We start from the raw sequence: 15,492 nt of genomic DNA, 5'->3' as shown, positions 1-15,492 counted from the left end.
CGCATTCTGGTACACTCTGAGAAGAAAATAAATACATCTATTACTACCCGACATATTAATAATATTTGATGCCATTGTTTGTTTTTCACTTTGTTCTGACAGCTTGCTGCTCCTCACAGAGAGAAGAGCAAAGAGGAGAGAGTCTGTGTGAATTACTTTAAATTGTGGGTAAGGGTAGATAGCCCCCATTGTTCTGTGAGCTGTCAATCATCAAACCGGGGGTCATATTTCATTATGTGTTCATTTCTATCTGAAGTTGTACCCATGGATGTATAAAGAGTATTCTACCGCAAAGTTATTCTCCGTGGGGACTTCCGGCAACAGTCTTGATTCTGATTGGCCAGAAGACTCATCAGCAAAGATGTTTTATTGAGAAGATGATCACTACTTGACAGAAGTTTTCAAAACCGTTTATGGTCTCCGGTACTTCCAGTCCAACGCCGACTGCATGCACAGCATTAGAAAATCGGGCCTTCAAAATAAAAGTTTGCCTTTTTTCCAAAAAAAAAACTCCACCAGTTGAGAACCACTGCTGTAGAGAGTTACTTTTCTTTGTAAACCTCAGGTAAGGCAGAAATTGAAGGATTTAAAAAAAAATGTTTAAAAGATCATGAAGGGATCTTTTAATCCATGTTGATGAGAATATCCAGGCTTGTTATTTGTAATGCTGCAAACCATCAGGGAGAACATTTAGTCTTATTCCTTCTGAGATATCCAAACTGTGTCTGTGCAGAGCGGTCACAACACATTCCTCCTGATCCAGGGGAACAGTAAGAGCTTCTCACTGCAGTTTCAGCTGCACCGCCCTCAACCGTAAGGCTTTACAGAGGGTGGTGAAAACTGCACAGAACATCACCAGGACGGAGCTGCCATCCATGGAGGACCTCTACTCCCAGCGGCTCAGGAAGAAAGCCCTCAGGATTACAAAAGACCCCCGTCCCCCCAGCCACAAACTGTTCTGTCTACTGCCGTCTGGCAGGCGGTACCGCAGCATCAGGACTAAAACCACCAGATTCAGAGACAGCTTCATCCCACAGGCCAGAAGACTATTAAACACCTGCACTTAGAAACAACATCCATAACATTCATCTGGCTGCTACTTAGAAATTATTTATCTAATATGTCATATTCCAATCACTTGTATATAGACTCTTATTGCACTATTTCACTTTCTTTTTGTATTTACTTGCACAATTTTTTTCAGTTTTTCAGTTTTATTGTGTTTCACTGTTGGAGGAGCCTGTGACCTAAGATGTTCATCATCATAACTACACTGTAGCTATGTTCGTATGATCAATAAAAGCCTTGAACCTTGAACCTTGAGCAGGTGAAGTTAACACTACTGTGCCATTGGAGGTTCAGCAGCCCTGCAGCTTCAATTCATGTTCACTCTCTGTAGCCCCTCTGTGAGGATGTTCTAAAACATTTACATATTATCACCCGCTGTTTAAAAAACAACCAGTCTCTCGTCTAAAATCTGACCAAAGGTGGGTCAAACTTTGGCATTATTGCACTATACAGTTCAAGCATTATTGTTTTTAGAATCAAAGTCATTATTTATATTACAACGCTACTGGATATATTGCAATATACGTATTTTCCCATATTGTTTGTTATCTATTGTACAAAGTGCAAATGTTTACATTAACTTCTCTATGTAAAGTATATATTTGTTTGACAAAATCCAATTTCGAGGGAAGTGTTCTTGTTTCTGATTCAGACACATAACTGAAACCAGTCAGCTGTGGTCCCAATTTCTAGAAAAACTTGATCCATCACAAGACCATTGTATCGCAATTAAATATTATATATCCATCATGAAGTTGAACAATTATCACACACACGTATCTCTCAACAGCTCCACAATGCTGGAAATACCTCGAATGCATTTGATAATTAATATTGGCCATGAGCCAGGGAAAGCAACACAAAACATTTGACATAACTTAAAGAACATATTCTATGCACTATACATCACACACCTCAGTGTTGGAATAAAGGCTTGGCACTCGCTGACACACAGCTCTGGTATCTGACAGTGTGCGCTCGTAAATAAAAACACGTCTGTCGATGTGAAACTTGAAGTTTGTTTTATGACCCTGCAGAAGTCAGAGGTCAGGACCAAAGGTGGCTACTTCTCAGGCAGTTATTATTACTGTCAATATGTCGTAATGCAGAGCGAAGTGTGAGACAGAGAGGATTGAGGAGCGTCTGTTTGTGATAGCATTGAGGAGGGTGTGGCTGCTATGCTAACATGCCTCTCATTCCTGCACAGAGAGTGAGAGGATGACCTGAGGCAGTCCTCATACAGAAACATGAGCTTCTTATCCCCAGACATACTGGCAGAGATCTAATACATATGTATATATGTATTCCTTCCTTTCACAGGGTTCTTACAGCTGAAACAAGTTAGAGTTAAGACTTGTTCTAAGGCCACTTGGAGTGAAATTAAGGACACCACCCAACAAAATTGAAAAAAACTGCATCAATTACTAAGGTTTAAAGAGGCCCTATTATGTGTTTCGGGGGTTTCCTTTTCCTTTGGTTTGTATATACTGTAGGTTTGTGTGCATGGTCTACCAAGGCACAAAACAAAATATGATCCTACACTTACCAAAACTTTTCCTCTTTAAGGAACATTTGTTTTAAAGGTCCCCTATTATACTGTTTCTCATCAATATATTCCAGGTCTCAGATATATACAGAGCCTGTCTCTGATTGGCTGAAACACCAAACAGATCATTGCAGCATTACCCATAATCCCCTCTGTTTCAGCCCTGTTTCCAAAGTGCTGATTCTCTGTCTGTTACTTTAGATGAAAATAAGGAGCCCCTCCCCACGCCCCTCTGAGAGAGATTTGGTTAAAAAGAACTCAATGGTGCTCAAGGAGGAGATTCAGGTGATAAGGTGGGGGGGGTACCTTGGTTGGTGATTGGCTAATGGTTACACAAGCCAAAACATCGTTATGACATCATAAAGTGGCCAAAATCTGATCAGCTCATTTTCAGACAGGTTTTTATAGAAATGGATCAGGACAAAAAGAGAGAGAATCTTTGTTCCTGAAACTTTCAGTGTCTCTTTCCACAGAGGGGACACATGTTGATGAAGAAGAGACATGAAGAAGAGGGGACACATGTTGATGAAGAAGAGACATGAAGAAGAGGGGACACATGTTGATGTAGAAGAGACATGAAGAAGAGGGGACACATGTTGATGTAGAAGAGACATGAAGAAGAGGGGACACATGTTGATGTAGAAGAGACATGAAGAAGAGGATTTTGCGTAATAGGTGACCTATCTTTAAAAATAAATATTTGCCCAATTATTTAGAGAAATAACATTGCAACGTCAGACCAATAACTGTTAATTAAATGTTAAAGACTTTGGAAATATTGATTAAAAATAATAAACAAACACATATACAGTATGTCTCCAAGGGGAAGCTGTAGACCCTCTATTTGGTTACAAAAACACTCAAAGAAAGAAAAACTAAGAACACTTTTTTTGTCGAGTTATGGTGAAAAACCTAAGAAAATTATTTGGAAAAACGTTCTTCAACCCAACTAAACCATCTTGAAATGTGTCCGCAGGTCAGAGAGTCACCTCCTTACGGACACAGAAGCTACAGCTGTGAAACTTGAGCTGTTTTTCTATAAACTGGCAAAAATGTGTCAGGTGATTCTGACAGAGATTCATTTGCAGCTAACCTGCAGACGCTAAATTCCACTTGTACTGTAGAATGTGTGGGTGTGCTTGTGCAGGAAGACTGACCTAGAAAAGGGTGAGAGCCCAAGGAAGCACTCTGAGGACATTTTATCTGTTCTGTGTAAGTTCAGACCGAAGTCAAGATCCAGTTCAATTCTTCCATCGGAAAATCAATGAGTCGATTCCTGCAGTGTGAGGTCCAGATAATATTTTTTTCATCCTCTCAAAAGTTCCTGTAGATGTGATTAAACATTGGGTGCTTTGAAGGTACATTTGATCTTGTGCAATAGTCTCCAAAAAAAGCAGCACTTCCCTGTTTCAAATGCAAACAAAAATCGATCCAAGTTTTTTCAGGATCACAAGCCGACTGATCCAGTGTCTCTTCAACGGGCTGTGAAAAGAGACGGTAACCGAATACACCAACTCAATACATCATCACGTCTTTACCGTGTGTGTGTGTGTGTGTGTGTGTGTGTGTGTGTGTGTGTGTGTGTGTGTGTGTGTGTGTGTGTGTGTGTGTGTGTGTGTGTGTGTGTGTGTGTGTGTGTGTGTGTGTGTGTGTGTGTGTGTGTGTGTGTGTAATGGAGAGCTGGGGGTCACTTTACCACACAGGCTCTCTGTGTGCAAACTGCAAAACATCTCCGTCTTATCGAGTCATTCCTGTGAGTCTGAGAATATTTCCACCTGTAGCTGCTATCAAACTGTTTTCAAACATTCGTTCAAGTATGTTACAAAATCAAGTCTGCTATTTGTCCAAAACCTGACGAAGATGCACACACTTACCTAATGAGTTTTTGTATCATAGCTTCATCATGTACATCTAATTTAGGAATACATTTAGTCTTTCAATGCATTGATTTGAGTTCATTCTGCTTTTTTTTTAATACTCATACCATGTTTGATGTTGTCTGCACTGTGTACTAGTTCGTACCTGCAATTGTGTGAAGTATTCTTACTGCATTGTCAGATTGTATCCCTTGTACAGTACATAAGTAATACAGTACTAGGGAAACGGCTTGATAAGATTGGAGATTATTTTGATAGTGGGATCAAAAAAACAAGACAGATGTATGAAAATAAGATTACAAAAAAAACCACATCCACCCCACTACACACTGTACCTACCTTTCCTACAAACACACACCTATTCAGCTTTTTTAACTGCAAACAGGTTAAAACCAGCTACCATGATGTCAGAACTGTGCAATTAAAAACATGTTTTTCTCTGGATATCAAGCCATTCATTCGCTCAAAGAAAACAAGAGGAAGTGTCTTACAGAAAGCGTAGTGTTTCTTAGGGTCAACTTTCAGGGTTAACAGTTTAAATGAAAACTTGGATCGGTGTGTCTGCTAGACAAATGCCAGCATGAAGTCATCAAAAGAGGCCGGTTATGTAAACAGAAAGCGATGAGAACCTAACCCTTAACGCGGTGACGCTGCGTTATGTGGCGTCTCCACACCAGTTTAAACATGCGGTGCATATTTGTAAAGACAGATCTGCTCACCACGTCGGTCTAGAAAACCACAAAGGGTGAATACAACCAACACTAAGTTTATGAGGAAACAGTACAGAGGTTTTTACGTCTCTTTGATATCTGCAGGAGATGTAATGCCAAGACAAGCTATAATCAAAGCAGGACGTAAACCTAAATTAGGAAGGTGGATCTGTGTTCCTCCACCTTTTAAAATGTGTAAGTATCAGATGAAGGGCAGCAGGTAGAGGTGGCTACATGCTCACACCATGTAACACCATTTGTATATCAACACAGAGTACATGAACATGCAATTAAGCTTTTTTGAGCAAGCTAGCTAGCATAACTGGTACCACACATTGGCAAGAATTGTTTTACTCTCGTCTCTGTTCCCTCACAAAGTAGCTAAATTAAGTTTTATATTTTGATATCAAAGATACACTCATGAACATCGGGAAAATAACTGTTGGGATCAAACTAAACGCCGAGTAACTGCTCCAAGAGGAACGTAGGAGAGCCCTAATTAAAGCTAAGCTAAGAAAGCTAGTAGCTAAGACTAAAGCTAGCCACATGTTCTTGTCTGGAAATAAGATGGATAAAGTCTGCAAATCTACGATACTTGTTGCTCAAAGTTCATGACATCATTTCCTGATTCTTAGTATGCTGATAGTGTCGTCTGATCAGAGGATTTACTAATTGTTGTTGCTGTGGTTTACATTCGTCCTGAGACATATCCAAGAAATGCACAAGAGGAATGTCTTTGTTCCGTGTTGTTCATCTTATGTAACACAAATAGACTACAGATGCATTTCGTTGTGCAAACCTGTGTTGCAGAATCACACATAAAATAAATGTATTCTTGCTCATACAGTATTAGTTTAGTGGGAGAACACAAACATGTAGGGTCCGCAAAGAAGCATTCATGAGGTGCAAGCTGACTGTATGCAAAACATGGCTGCCAAACTTTATAGCATGCAAAACTGTGAACTGTGGTGACACTGTAAAAAGGAGAATTGTAAAGCTTGACATTCCTGTTGGTTGCCAAGCTCTTCCTCCACAATGGTGATGTAAGTGAACTACAAATCAAATGTATCATCATACAGAACGTTAGTGATGCTTATTTAATTAAAGATTGTACAGGTAGTAAACCAACATGACATCCTTCTCTGTCGTCACCACAATGTGACACATTTCTTCTCTCTCCTGTAATTAAGTCTGAATGCTTCACATACCATGCAGCAGTGAGGAAAAACCCTTAAGAAGCAGCTGGAGACAGACACAACTATTTGAAGAAGGAATGCAGCTTAAGTTCATTGCCGTTTCTCAGACTTGACACTAGCGTCATCCTCACTGTGGAAGACAGGCAGCAACTTTAAGATGACAGAATCTGTCCTCACAGTAGTGGACATGTCTATCAGTGCCGCTTCAACACACTTCAACTTCAACCTGCATGCCAAACAAACAATCTCACACCTTCACTCTCAATGGCTTTGACTTTTTTTTTTGACCCAACACTGTTTACCTGATAAGAGCAGTTATGGTGCTTTTTGTGGGTTTCCCTTTCCTGTAGTGTGTTCTATACTGTAGGTTTCTGTGCATGCAAATGATCTGCAAACGCTAAAATCCCTGTGTTCCCTCCAGGGGGAGATTCTCTCCCACACACTCCCCTCCCCCCTGCCTGAAATGCATCCATTGGACTCCTTTGTTTACGTCCAGAACTTAGTGACATCACTATGTTACACTCGCGTATCTGTTGGCTAAAGCTCCAACACATAGTACATTACAGGCTAAGAGGCGGGACATCTCTAATGGCGCTTTTCCACTGCAGGGCCTCGCTCGGCTTAGTACGGTATGGCTAGGCCTCGTTAGGCCTCGTTAGGCCAGGCTCACTTTCTGCTGCGTTTCCATTACAGTTTAGGAACTGGGGCAGTATCTATAGTAACGCAGTGTAGGCGGAGCCGTGACGTCATCTTCAATGAGAAACACAAAACCAACATCAGCCGTTAGCTGTTAGCACTCAGAGCTCACAGCTCCTCATATATGTTCAGAAACTAGACAAAAGTTAAACAAGTACAAACCACAGACTGCCTGTGTCATGGCGAATACAGTCGCTGGTTTATTTATGTCTGTAGGCCGTTGTTGTGAGTGTGGACGGTCGGAGCATATACAACGTTAGCTTAGCCGATCTCCATTTAGAAAACACACATTTTAAAAGGTTTTTCGCCTGCCGTCTGTCTGCAGACTTGTCAAAGCATTAATTCATGGTTTTTACTAACCGGTATCAGTATGTTGTTACTTCGGCATCATTTTGAAACGTGTATTACAATTAAATCTCGGTCAAATATGTTCATCTTGTTGTAGTTGTAGCCCTCTTGCCAGCGATTCTCTCTCTAGTTTAGCAGCCCGGTTGTTGGCCCGGAAAGAACCTCGATTTTGGAGAGCCAGAAAACTGTGAAAAAGTACCCGTTAGCCGGAACTACGCCTAGTGGAAACGCAACCAAAAACGGGCTGGGCACGGCACGGCACGCTTAAACCGCGCTGTAGTGGAAATGCGCCATAAGTGGTTAACCAATCACAACAGAGCCGGCCAGCTAACCAATCAGAGCAGGCACCCGTGAAAACAAAGTCACAACATTGCATACATTCAAACGTCAGTATTTACTATTTTATAACCCTAAAAATCCCCCCCAGAAAACTGACCTCAACCAGAAAAAAAACAAATGAGGGACTAGTTAGCATTTCAAACAATTCGCCAATTACAATACTCCAACCAAATGTCGCATTACAAACAGGAGTAATTCTTATGCATAGTTTTCATCTTCCACTATGGGAAATCCATACTTTACTGCAACAGCTGGAATAATCAGTGTGTGTGTGTGTGTGTGTGTGTGTGTGTGTGTGTGTGTGTGTGTGTGTGTGTGTAGAAGATACATATTTTACTACAGGTGCGTATAGCTTCCTTTTTTTACGTGTTGCACCTTCATGAGGGAGCTTGTTGTAGAGAATAAAATGGGAACACATAATGCAGCTCAATGTTATTATTTAAGAAGAAATATTGTTTCTCTGGAGGCCTGAGGTGAAACCCAGAGCTGTACAATGTGAGCTTGAGAAGAATCAGTTCAGGAAAGCCGGTTAGTTTGCCACACCTTCTACCTCATTGTGAATGCATCATATTTTGTTCGTTTTGGCAACATATCTTTGAGTCACTGTTGTCAAAAGCAACGATAACATGCAGTATACGGTACTTCAGTCAGCCAAGAGGAAGGTCTCCAAAACGATTAGTGGTTTTCTCGCAGGGCGTGTAACATAACATGAATTCTTTCTCAGGCTCTTGATTAATATATACCGTTTCAATTTTCACATGGAAATAAATTAGCTGTCTTTTAATTACACTTCATATTCTGACACCTTTTACACACACACACACACACACACACACACACACACACACACACACACACACACACACACACACACACACACACACACACACACACACACACACACACACACACACACACACACACACACACACACACACACACACACACACACACACACACACACACACACACACACACACACACACACACACACACACACACACACACACACACACACACACACACACACACACACACACACACACACACACACACACACACACACACACACACACACACACACACACACACAAATTTGTGAGAACAAAAACTTCTCATTGCTAGAAAAAAGTGTCAAACTGAATTAAACCTGCCTCTCAGGATTCTGATGTCCACCAAATGAATCAATCATAAGTTGAAACATATGAATGTCATAAACCAAAGGCTGAGAGACACTCCCTCTCAAAGAGGTGTGGCCCAAACGTCACAGTGTGTCCTCATACAACAACAAAAGAAAGACTCATTAATAGTTGTAACGAAAAAATTACTACAGATAACGAACAATTATTACCCAATAATTTGGGAAGACACGTTGACTTAAAATAAGGTGCGACAGGTTCCAATTATCTTTTTACCGTTGCAGAGTCTAGCAATTTGTCTTGTCTTTATTCTAATTTGTTGCAGTGTTATTATGGACCTGTGTACAGAGTTCATTGTTGATTGTTTGAAATGTCTTAAAATCTTTGTGTAACCTCGACCAAGACGTTATTTATTTTGGTTTGTTTTTTCACCAGGATTACAGAAGAACTACTGGGGTCTTCATGAAACTATGGTGGAGGGTTGAACAATAGGCAAAGGGCAAAGAATGGCAAAAATCACTTTCGAAGGGCAATAAAGAACAGAACTCAACAATGCTAACGCTGTAAAACATCAATGATCCTGCACCTGGACAGCTTTTTTTCATTTATATTCCAACATTGAAACACTCAACAATTAACAAGTCCCTGTTCAGGCGTAACTCTGGAGGCGTGTGGTGCAGTGGGTTGTGCGTTGGTGTTGGGATCAGGGGGTCACAGGTTCAAACCCCACTGCAGTCAGCATGTCGTTGTGTCCCTGAGACACTCCACCCCAAATTGCTCCTGTGGGGATTGTCCACAGTATTGAGTATGAAAGTCGCTTTGGATAAAAGCGTCTAACAAGTAACAAGTAATGTAATTAAATCTAAAGCCAAGAAGTTTATAGATAATCATAATATTTATTAGTTCCAGCCTTAAGGTAACGACTACGCTGCCAAAATAACTTACTTTGAACATTTGTTTGTGACTTTGATGCCAGGACAAAAAGTCTTCAAAGCACAGACGCTTTAAACAGGTCACCTCCCTGTTTTGACAGCGGCCATTTATACATGACGCCGCAGGTTTAAACTACAGGAATGCAGGCAGCCACAGAAAAAGGCCGGGACACACCCAGCTGAAACACCCACCCTGCATGGTTTGTCAGTGTTGCGACAGTTGACGCGGCTGTGATTATGAACAAAGTGCTGTTGTAAGAATGTGAACATGGAGGCAGGGCGTAGACTGCTGACAGAGACTGGAGCATGCAAGAGCAGTGACTCGCCCCTGGCTGAAAGGAGAGGATTTAAAAAATAAATAAATATATACTACCAATGCATGTTCACACAGCCACCTGTTCCCATGCTGAGGTTTCATTCTGATGGGTGTGTTTCCAATGAACCAGCATATGGACTTTTACACACACACACTATTTTTAAAGAATCGGCTACGGATGTGTAAAAGCAAGAAATGTGCGATTCCATGCAGGCGTTACGATTCCACGTATTGCAATTTCTTCACTCTAATTTGAGGTCATAGTATAGAGTGTGATACAGTATGAGAGATACTATATTTGGAAAAGCTTAGATTAAAAAATGCAGAAGGATGGGAAGTGTTTGATAAGGGACCAGTGTTGAAATATGTAAGATATCCGAGGGATTAATACTGTAATTTAAGAAGCTGTTAATTTGTTTTATGTATTCTTGTTTCCCAACATGGATCCTTGACATTTGAAAATAACGTATGCCCCAGTAAGTTGTTTTTGTTAGTGAAATGGAAAAGGGATATGTATTTGATGTACCAATGCACACTATATTCTTAAAACCGATCCACAATTACAAAACATTATATTGCTCAATTACTCAGGAGTAACGATATTTCCACACCTTCTTCGTGTACTACAGAAGGGCTTCAGACTACGACTCATTAGGAGGGTTGGAACGAACCACAATGCCAGCTTTGATTCGACCAAAAGAAATGGAGAACTTGGACAGTGTGGTTTCCTGAAATTGTCGTCACTACAAATCACCAGCTTACAATAAATGTAAATTGCACAGAAGTAAAAACTGTTTGTTTGTTTGTGTGTACTTGCCTCTTCCTCAACACTGAACACTGATGAAGACATCCCACTGATGCTCTGAAATAACAGACAAGACGAGGGGGAGAAAAATAAGAGATTGTCAGTTTCCAACAGAAAATAAAAACACTTCAGTTCACTTAGTTGAAGCTTGAACAAATCAATAAAAAAGGTTTGCCTATGACACACACATTTCACACAATTAATATGAATATATAAAGATACATCTTGATTCAGCCGCAACTAACCACATTAGTTACTACTGCATTCAAAACTAAATAATCTAAACTGTGTCGAAGTACTCTTTTTCCTACAAAAATGTCAAAAATGGTGTACTTCAACCTCTCAAATATGTGGGTCAAATCCTATTAAAGTGAATATCTTTGGATTTTGAGCTGACAAACGCATCAGGTTTGAAAACATCACCTTGGACTTAGGACTGGGATTTTTCTACATTTTATAGTGCAACTAACCGATTAAATAAGAAAAGTTATTGTTAGTTGCAGCCATTACTCTCCAGCCAATCAGAATGAAGAAATCCTGCAGGGCATGGAACCATTTTACAAAGTGAGATTAGAGACTAAATGAATCAGTTGTGGGTCCCCTGAAAGTCAATTTGAAAAGACAAATGAAGTGAAAGTTAAGCGGTTTATTTCAGCAGTGGTGTCAGGTAGTCGGGTAGAAATGTGTGTTTTTCTTCAAATGTGAGGGAGTGCCATTTTAGCAGAGTCAGACCGGGCGCGGCACAACGTCTCTATCAAACACGTAATTTAGCATTTAGCTCGCAATTACCCAAACTGCAAAACCTGAATTAGTCAACTACATGAAGACAAGAAGCAGGCAGAAGGGAAATCTAGCAGGACCTGACATGCTGCTGCACTCGATACTAGACAGAGATTCAACTGAAGCAATAGTGGAAGGAATATTTTTGATCACAGAGGAAGATATCATTTGGATGTGTTCAACTGTTTGTAAATCCTCCCAAGGGTGAAGGGCACGGCATTCAGGAAGAGATGTTTTATCAGACAGGGCGAGACTCTGGCAGGTGCAGGATTAAGATTGGATCCGAGTAATGAGTAATCGAAGAAGAGAAGGAGTCAGATCAAGCAGAGATAAAGCATGTTATCGTAAAGGCCTGCAGCACTGTCTGTATTGTTAATCGCTTATTAGTTCAGGGGTGTCAAACTCAAGGCCCGGGGGCCAAATCCGGCCCACCACTTCATTTTGTGTGGCCCCACAAGAGCTTGCAAAGAATATAATTATTAATTATACGGTTACGTGCCGCTTTACAGGAGCACGTTGCCCATACATGGAGCACAATGCATCTCAAATTTGACTTTTTTCTCAGAATTTGACTTTTTTTTCTTAGAATTTGCCCTTTTTTTTTGTATTACTTTTTCTTCAAAATGTCACTTCTTTTTTTTGATTGTGACTTTTTTTCCAGAATTTGGCTTTTCTTTTTAAATCATTTAGTGACATTCTCACTGAAGAGACTTGCAATTATTTTCCCTAGACTTCTGCTTTCAGACGTAGTTAATTATGAAGTTATAACCCTATCCGATAATAATCCAATGCAGAGGCAATGATGTAATATAATACATTATTTTATATATATATGATATATTTATATATGTATTTTTATATAGTCTTAAAGTTACAACCGGCCCTTTGAGTGCAACCATAATGCTGATGTGGCCCGTGATGAAATTGAGTTTGACCCCCCTGGCTTAGCTGATATGCAAAGTGCAGGAATGGTGAGAGTTTTCTAAATCCTCAAAGAAATGTGAGCAGATAATGTGAACTAGAGCTTGCTTTGTAAGACTTGAGAAGACTTTAAACCACACCACACAAAGAAAATCTACAAAACCGGTTCCTCTACTCGACAAAAGCACAAGCTAAATTTGCACATCAGTGTTTGCTGTATCATTTTGTATTTTTCAATGTAGCAAATTATTAAAAATAGGTTTTGTCTTTTGAACAGCGAGAAAATATTGTACATGTCCATCACATCAAATTACCCTGTCTGGCCAATGTTCAATTAATATTCCTAACTGTGAAAGATGTTGTGTTTCCCTTTTTATTAAGAATACTTTTTGGCATTTTAGCATTTAATTGACAGCAGTTGAAATGAAAGGCATGGGGGCAGCATTGAGCCCGCAACTAACAATTATATTCATCATTACTTAATCACATTTTTACTTTTAATCCATCATTTTGTATAGAAACACATTTAATTGTCTCCTTTCTGTATTAAAATGTGCATCTGGGGTCGTGGCAAAAGTCTCTCTGTCTTAACATTAGCTTGGTCATATATTTATTATATTATAAATTATTATTATTATTATTATATTATTATATTATATTATTATTATTATATGTATTATATATTTATTATTATCTGGCTATTAACTGTAAGAATGTGATGCATAGTGTCAGAAGTCGTTGTGATGTGGTAAACATGCTCACACTGCTGAGGTTTTTCTGACAGCTGTTACATCATGCATTCAAACGCTTTGTGACTGACACACTAATAAACAATCTCAGACATGTAACAGCACACTGCGATCAGTACCTGGTGTGTGGACTCTTTCTCACACAACTGATGAATATTCTGCTAATTATAAACGTGTTCTCATCTCCAAAATGAATTGTATTATTACATATATTTTGAGATACTAACTCAACTCAAAATAATTACTAAGTAGAGCAAAATAAAGACTTAGAAACTCCAAATGATGACTTAATATCTCAGAATATTGACTTAATATATCAAAATAATGACTGAGTATTACAAAATAATGTCTTAAAATCTCAAAAATAATGACTTCATGTAAAAAAAAATATAGAATAGCACAAAGCAATGACTTAATATTTCAAAAGAATGACTTAGTATTAGAAAATAATGACTTCATTTCTCAAAATACTGACTTACAGTAGTATTACACATTGATGACTTAGTGTGACATAATAATGACTTAAGCATACAAATAAGGACTTTGCATTTCAAAAAATGACTTAGTATTTCGAAACAATAACTGATCTCATAATAATAATAACACATTAATGACTTAGTATCACAAAAAAATTGCCTAAAATCTCTTAACAATGAGAAACTGACTGAGATAATGACTTTTATAATGTTGTTATTGTTATTTTTGAGATAGTAGACCTAACTTTGCATTATAAACACACAGAATATCAATAATACAAGCCTCTAATCAGCTGTCCATGGGGCTCACCTCATGCCTGCTGTTCTGCAGGTACATGTGGTCGGTGGTGTCCTGGCTGCTGACGCTCAGGTTGGACATTCCCTGCATGTACACCGGGGAAACCATCTGCTGCATCATGGGCTGCTGCTGCTGAATCATGGGCTGCTGCATGATGATGTACTGCTGCTGTATGCCCTGCTGCACCATGCCCTGCTGCACCATGCCCTGCTGCACCGGGATGTAGGACTGCTGCTGCTGCTGCTGCACCGGGATGTAGGACTGCTGCTGCTGCTGCACCGGGATGTAGCTCTGCTGCTGCTGCATGCCCTGCTGCATGGGCATCAGGTACCGCACCGTCTCATAGGAGCCGTTCATCCCGTACGGAACCGGGGACACCGGGCTGGACGAGATCACCGTGTTGCTCACCACCGGCTCCGGGGAGGAGGCCGCCACCTTCACGGTCCGGTAGGTCGTCGTCTTCTGGGTGCTATGCATAGACATCTTGATGGATCCACAAAACCGAAAAAGGGAGGAAAAATAAAAACAACCAAAGAAAGTTTGGAAGTTGGAAGAGTTGGCGATTCAAGCTGTTCGCCTGTGCGTGTTTTTCAGCGGTGGGAAAAGTTAAACTACCTCGGGTTTACTTCCTCCTCTGCTTGGCAAACTGGAGAGGAAAGTCCGGTTGGAGGAGTTCTTCCGTGGAGGGGAAGACTGAGAAAGTGAGGTAGGCGCTCCGCTCCTCTGCCCGAAAATACTGCTGTGGAGGTGGGAGGAGGCTCAGCTGACAGGAAGTCACCTGTTGCACCGTCAACATGGATACTTATTATAGTTACAGTCAGTTCATTTAGACACAGAGGATTCCTGATTATTAAATGTTGTTTATTTTGTTATTAAATAGGTTTTACAAGGAATTTGCCTTGGTGTACTTATGACATCAACTTAATAAGTTAAAAAATACAATTAAAAAAAATAAAAAGTAAAGCTTCCTGTACCACTACCACAACTACTAATACTAATACTGCTACGTACTATTACTACCACAACTAATACTACTACTACTACCACCACTAATACTACTACTATTAATACCACCACTACTACTACTACTTCTACCACCACTAATACTACTACTATTACTACCACTACTAATACTGCTACTAGTACCACCACTAATACTGCTACGTACTATTACTACCAATACCACCACCACAACTACTACTACTATTACTACCACTACTACTACTACCACCACTAATACTACTACTACTACTACTACTACAAGTATTACAATTAATAGAAGATAGAAGATAAATA

At 39.9% G+C, this 15,492-nt stretch overlaps 1 protein-coding gene across 1 annotated transcript in view; it reads right to left on the bottom strand.

Annotated features, from left to right (window-relative positions):
* The window catches only part of pof1b (POF1B actin binding protein), a 32,009-nt gene extending 17,101 nt beyond the window's left edge, over positions 1-14,908 (bottom strand). The window contains exons 1-2 of the mRNA XM_034114034.1: positions 14,209-14,908; positions 10,985-11,029 (exon numbers count right to left, since the gene is read on the bottom strand). Coding sequence (XP_033969925.1) covers positions 10,985-11,029; positions 14,209-14,679 — 516 coding nt within the window. The 5' untranslated portion in view covers positions 14,680-14,908. The remainder of the gene's footprint in view (positions 1-10,984; positions 11,030-14,208) is intronic.
* Between the last annotated feature and the right edge of the window lie 584 nt (positions 14,909-15,492).

This window comes from Trematomus bernacchii, unplaced genomic scaffold (assembly GCF_902827165.1).
Source record: "Trematomus bernacchii unplaced genomic scaffold, fTreBer1.1, whole genome shotgun sequence".
In the NCBI taxonomy this organism is placed as follows: domain Eukaryota; kingdom Metazoa; phylum Chordata; class Actinopteri; order Perciformes; family Nototheniidae; genus Trematomus; species Trematomus bernacchii.
Note: the sequence above shows the minus strand (reverse complement) of the source record. Positions and strands in the feature narration are given on the sequence as shown.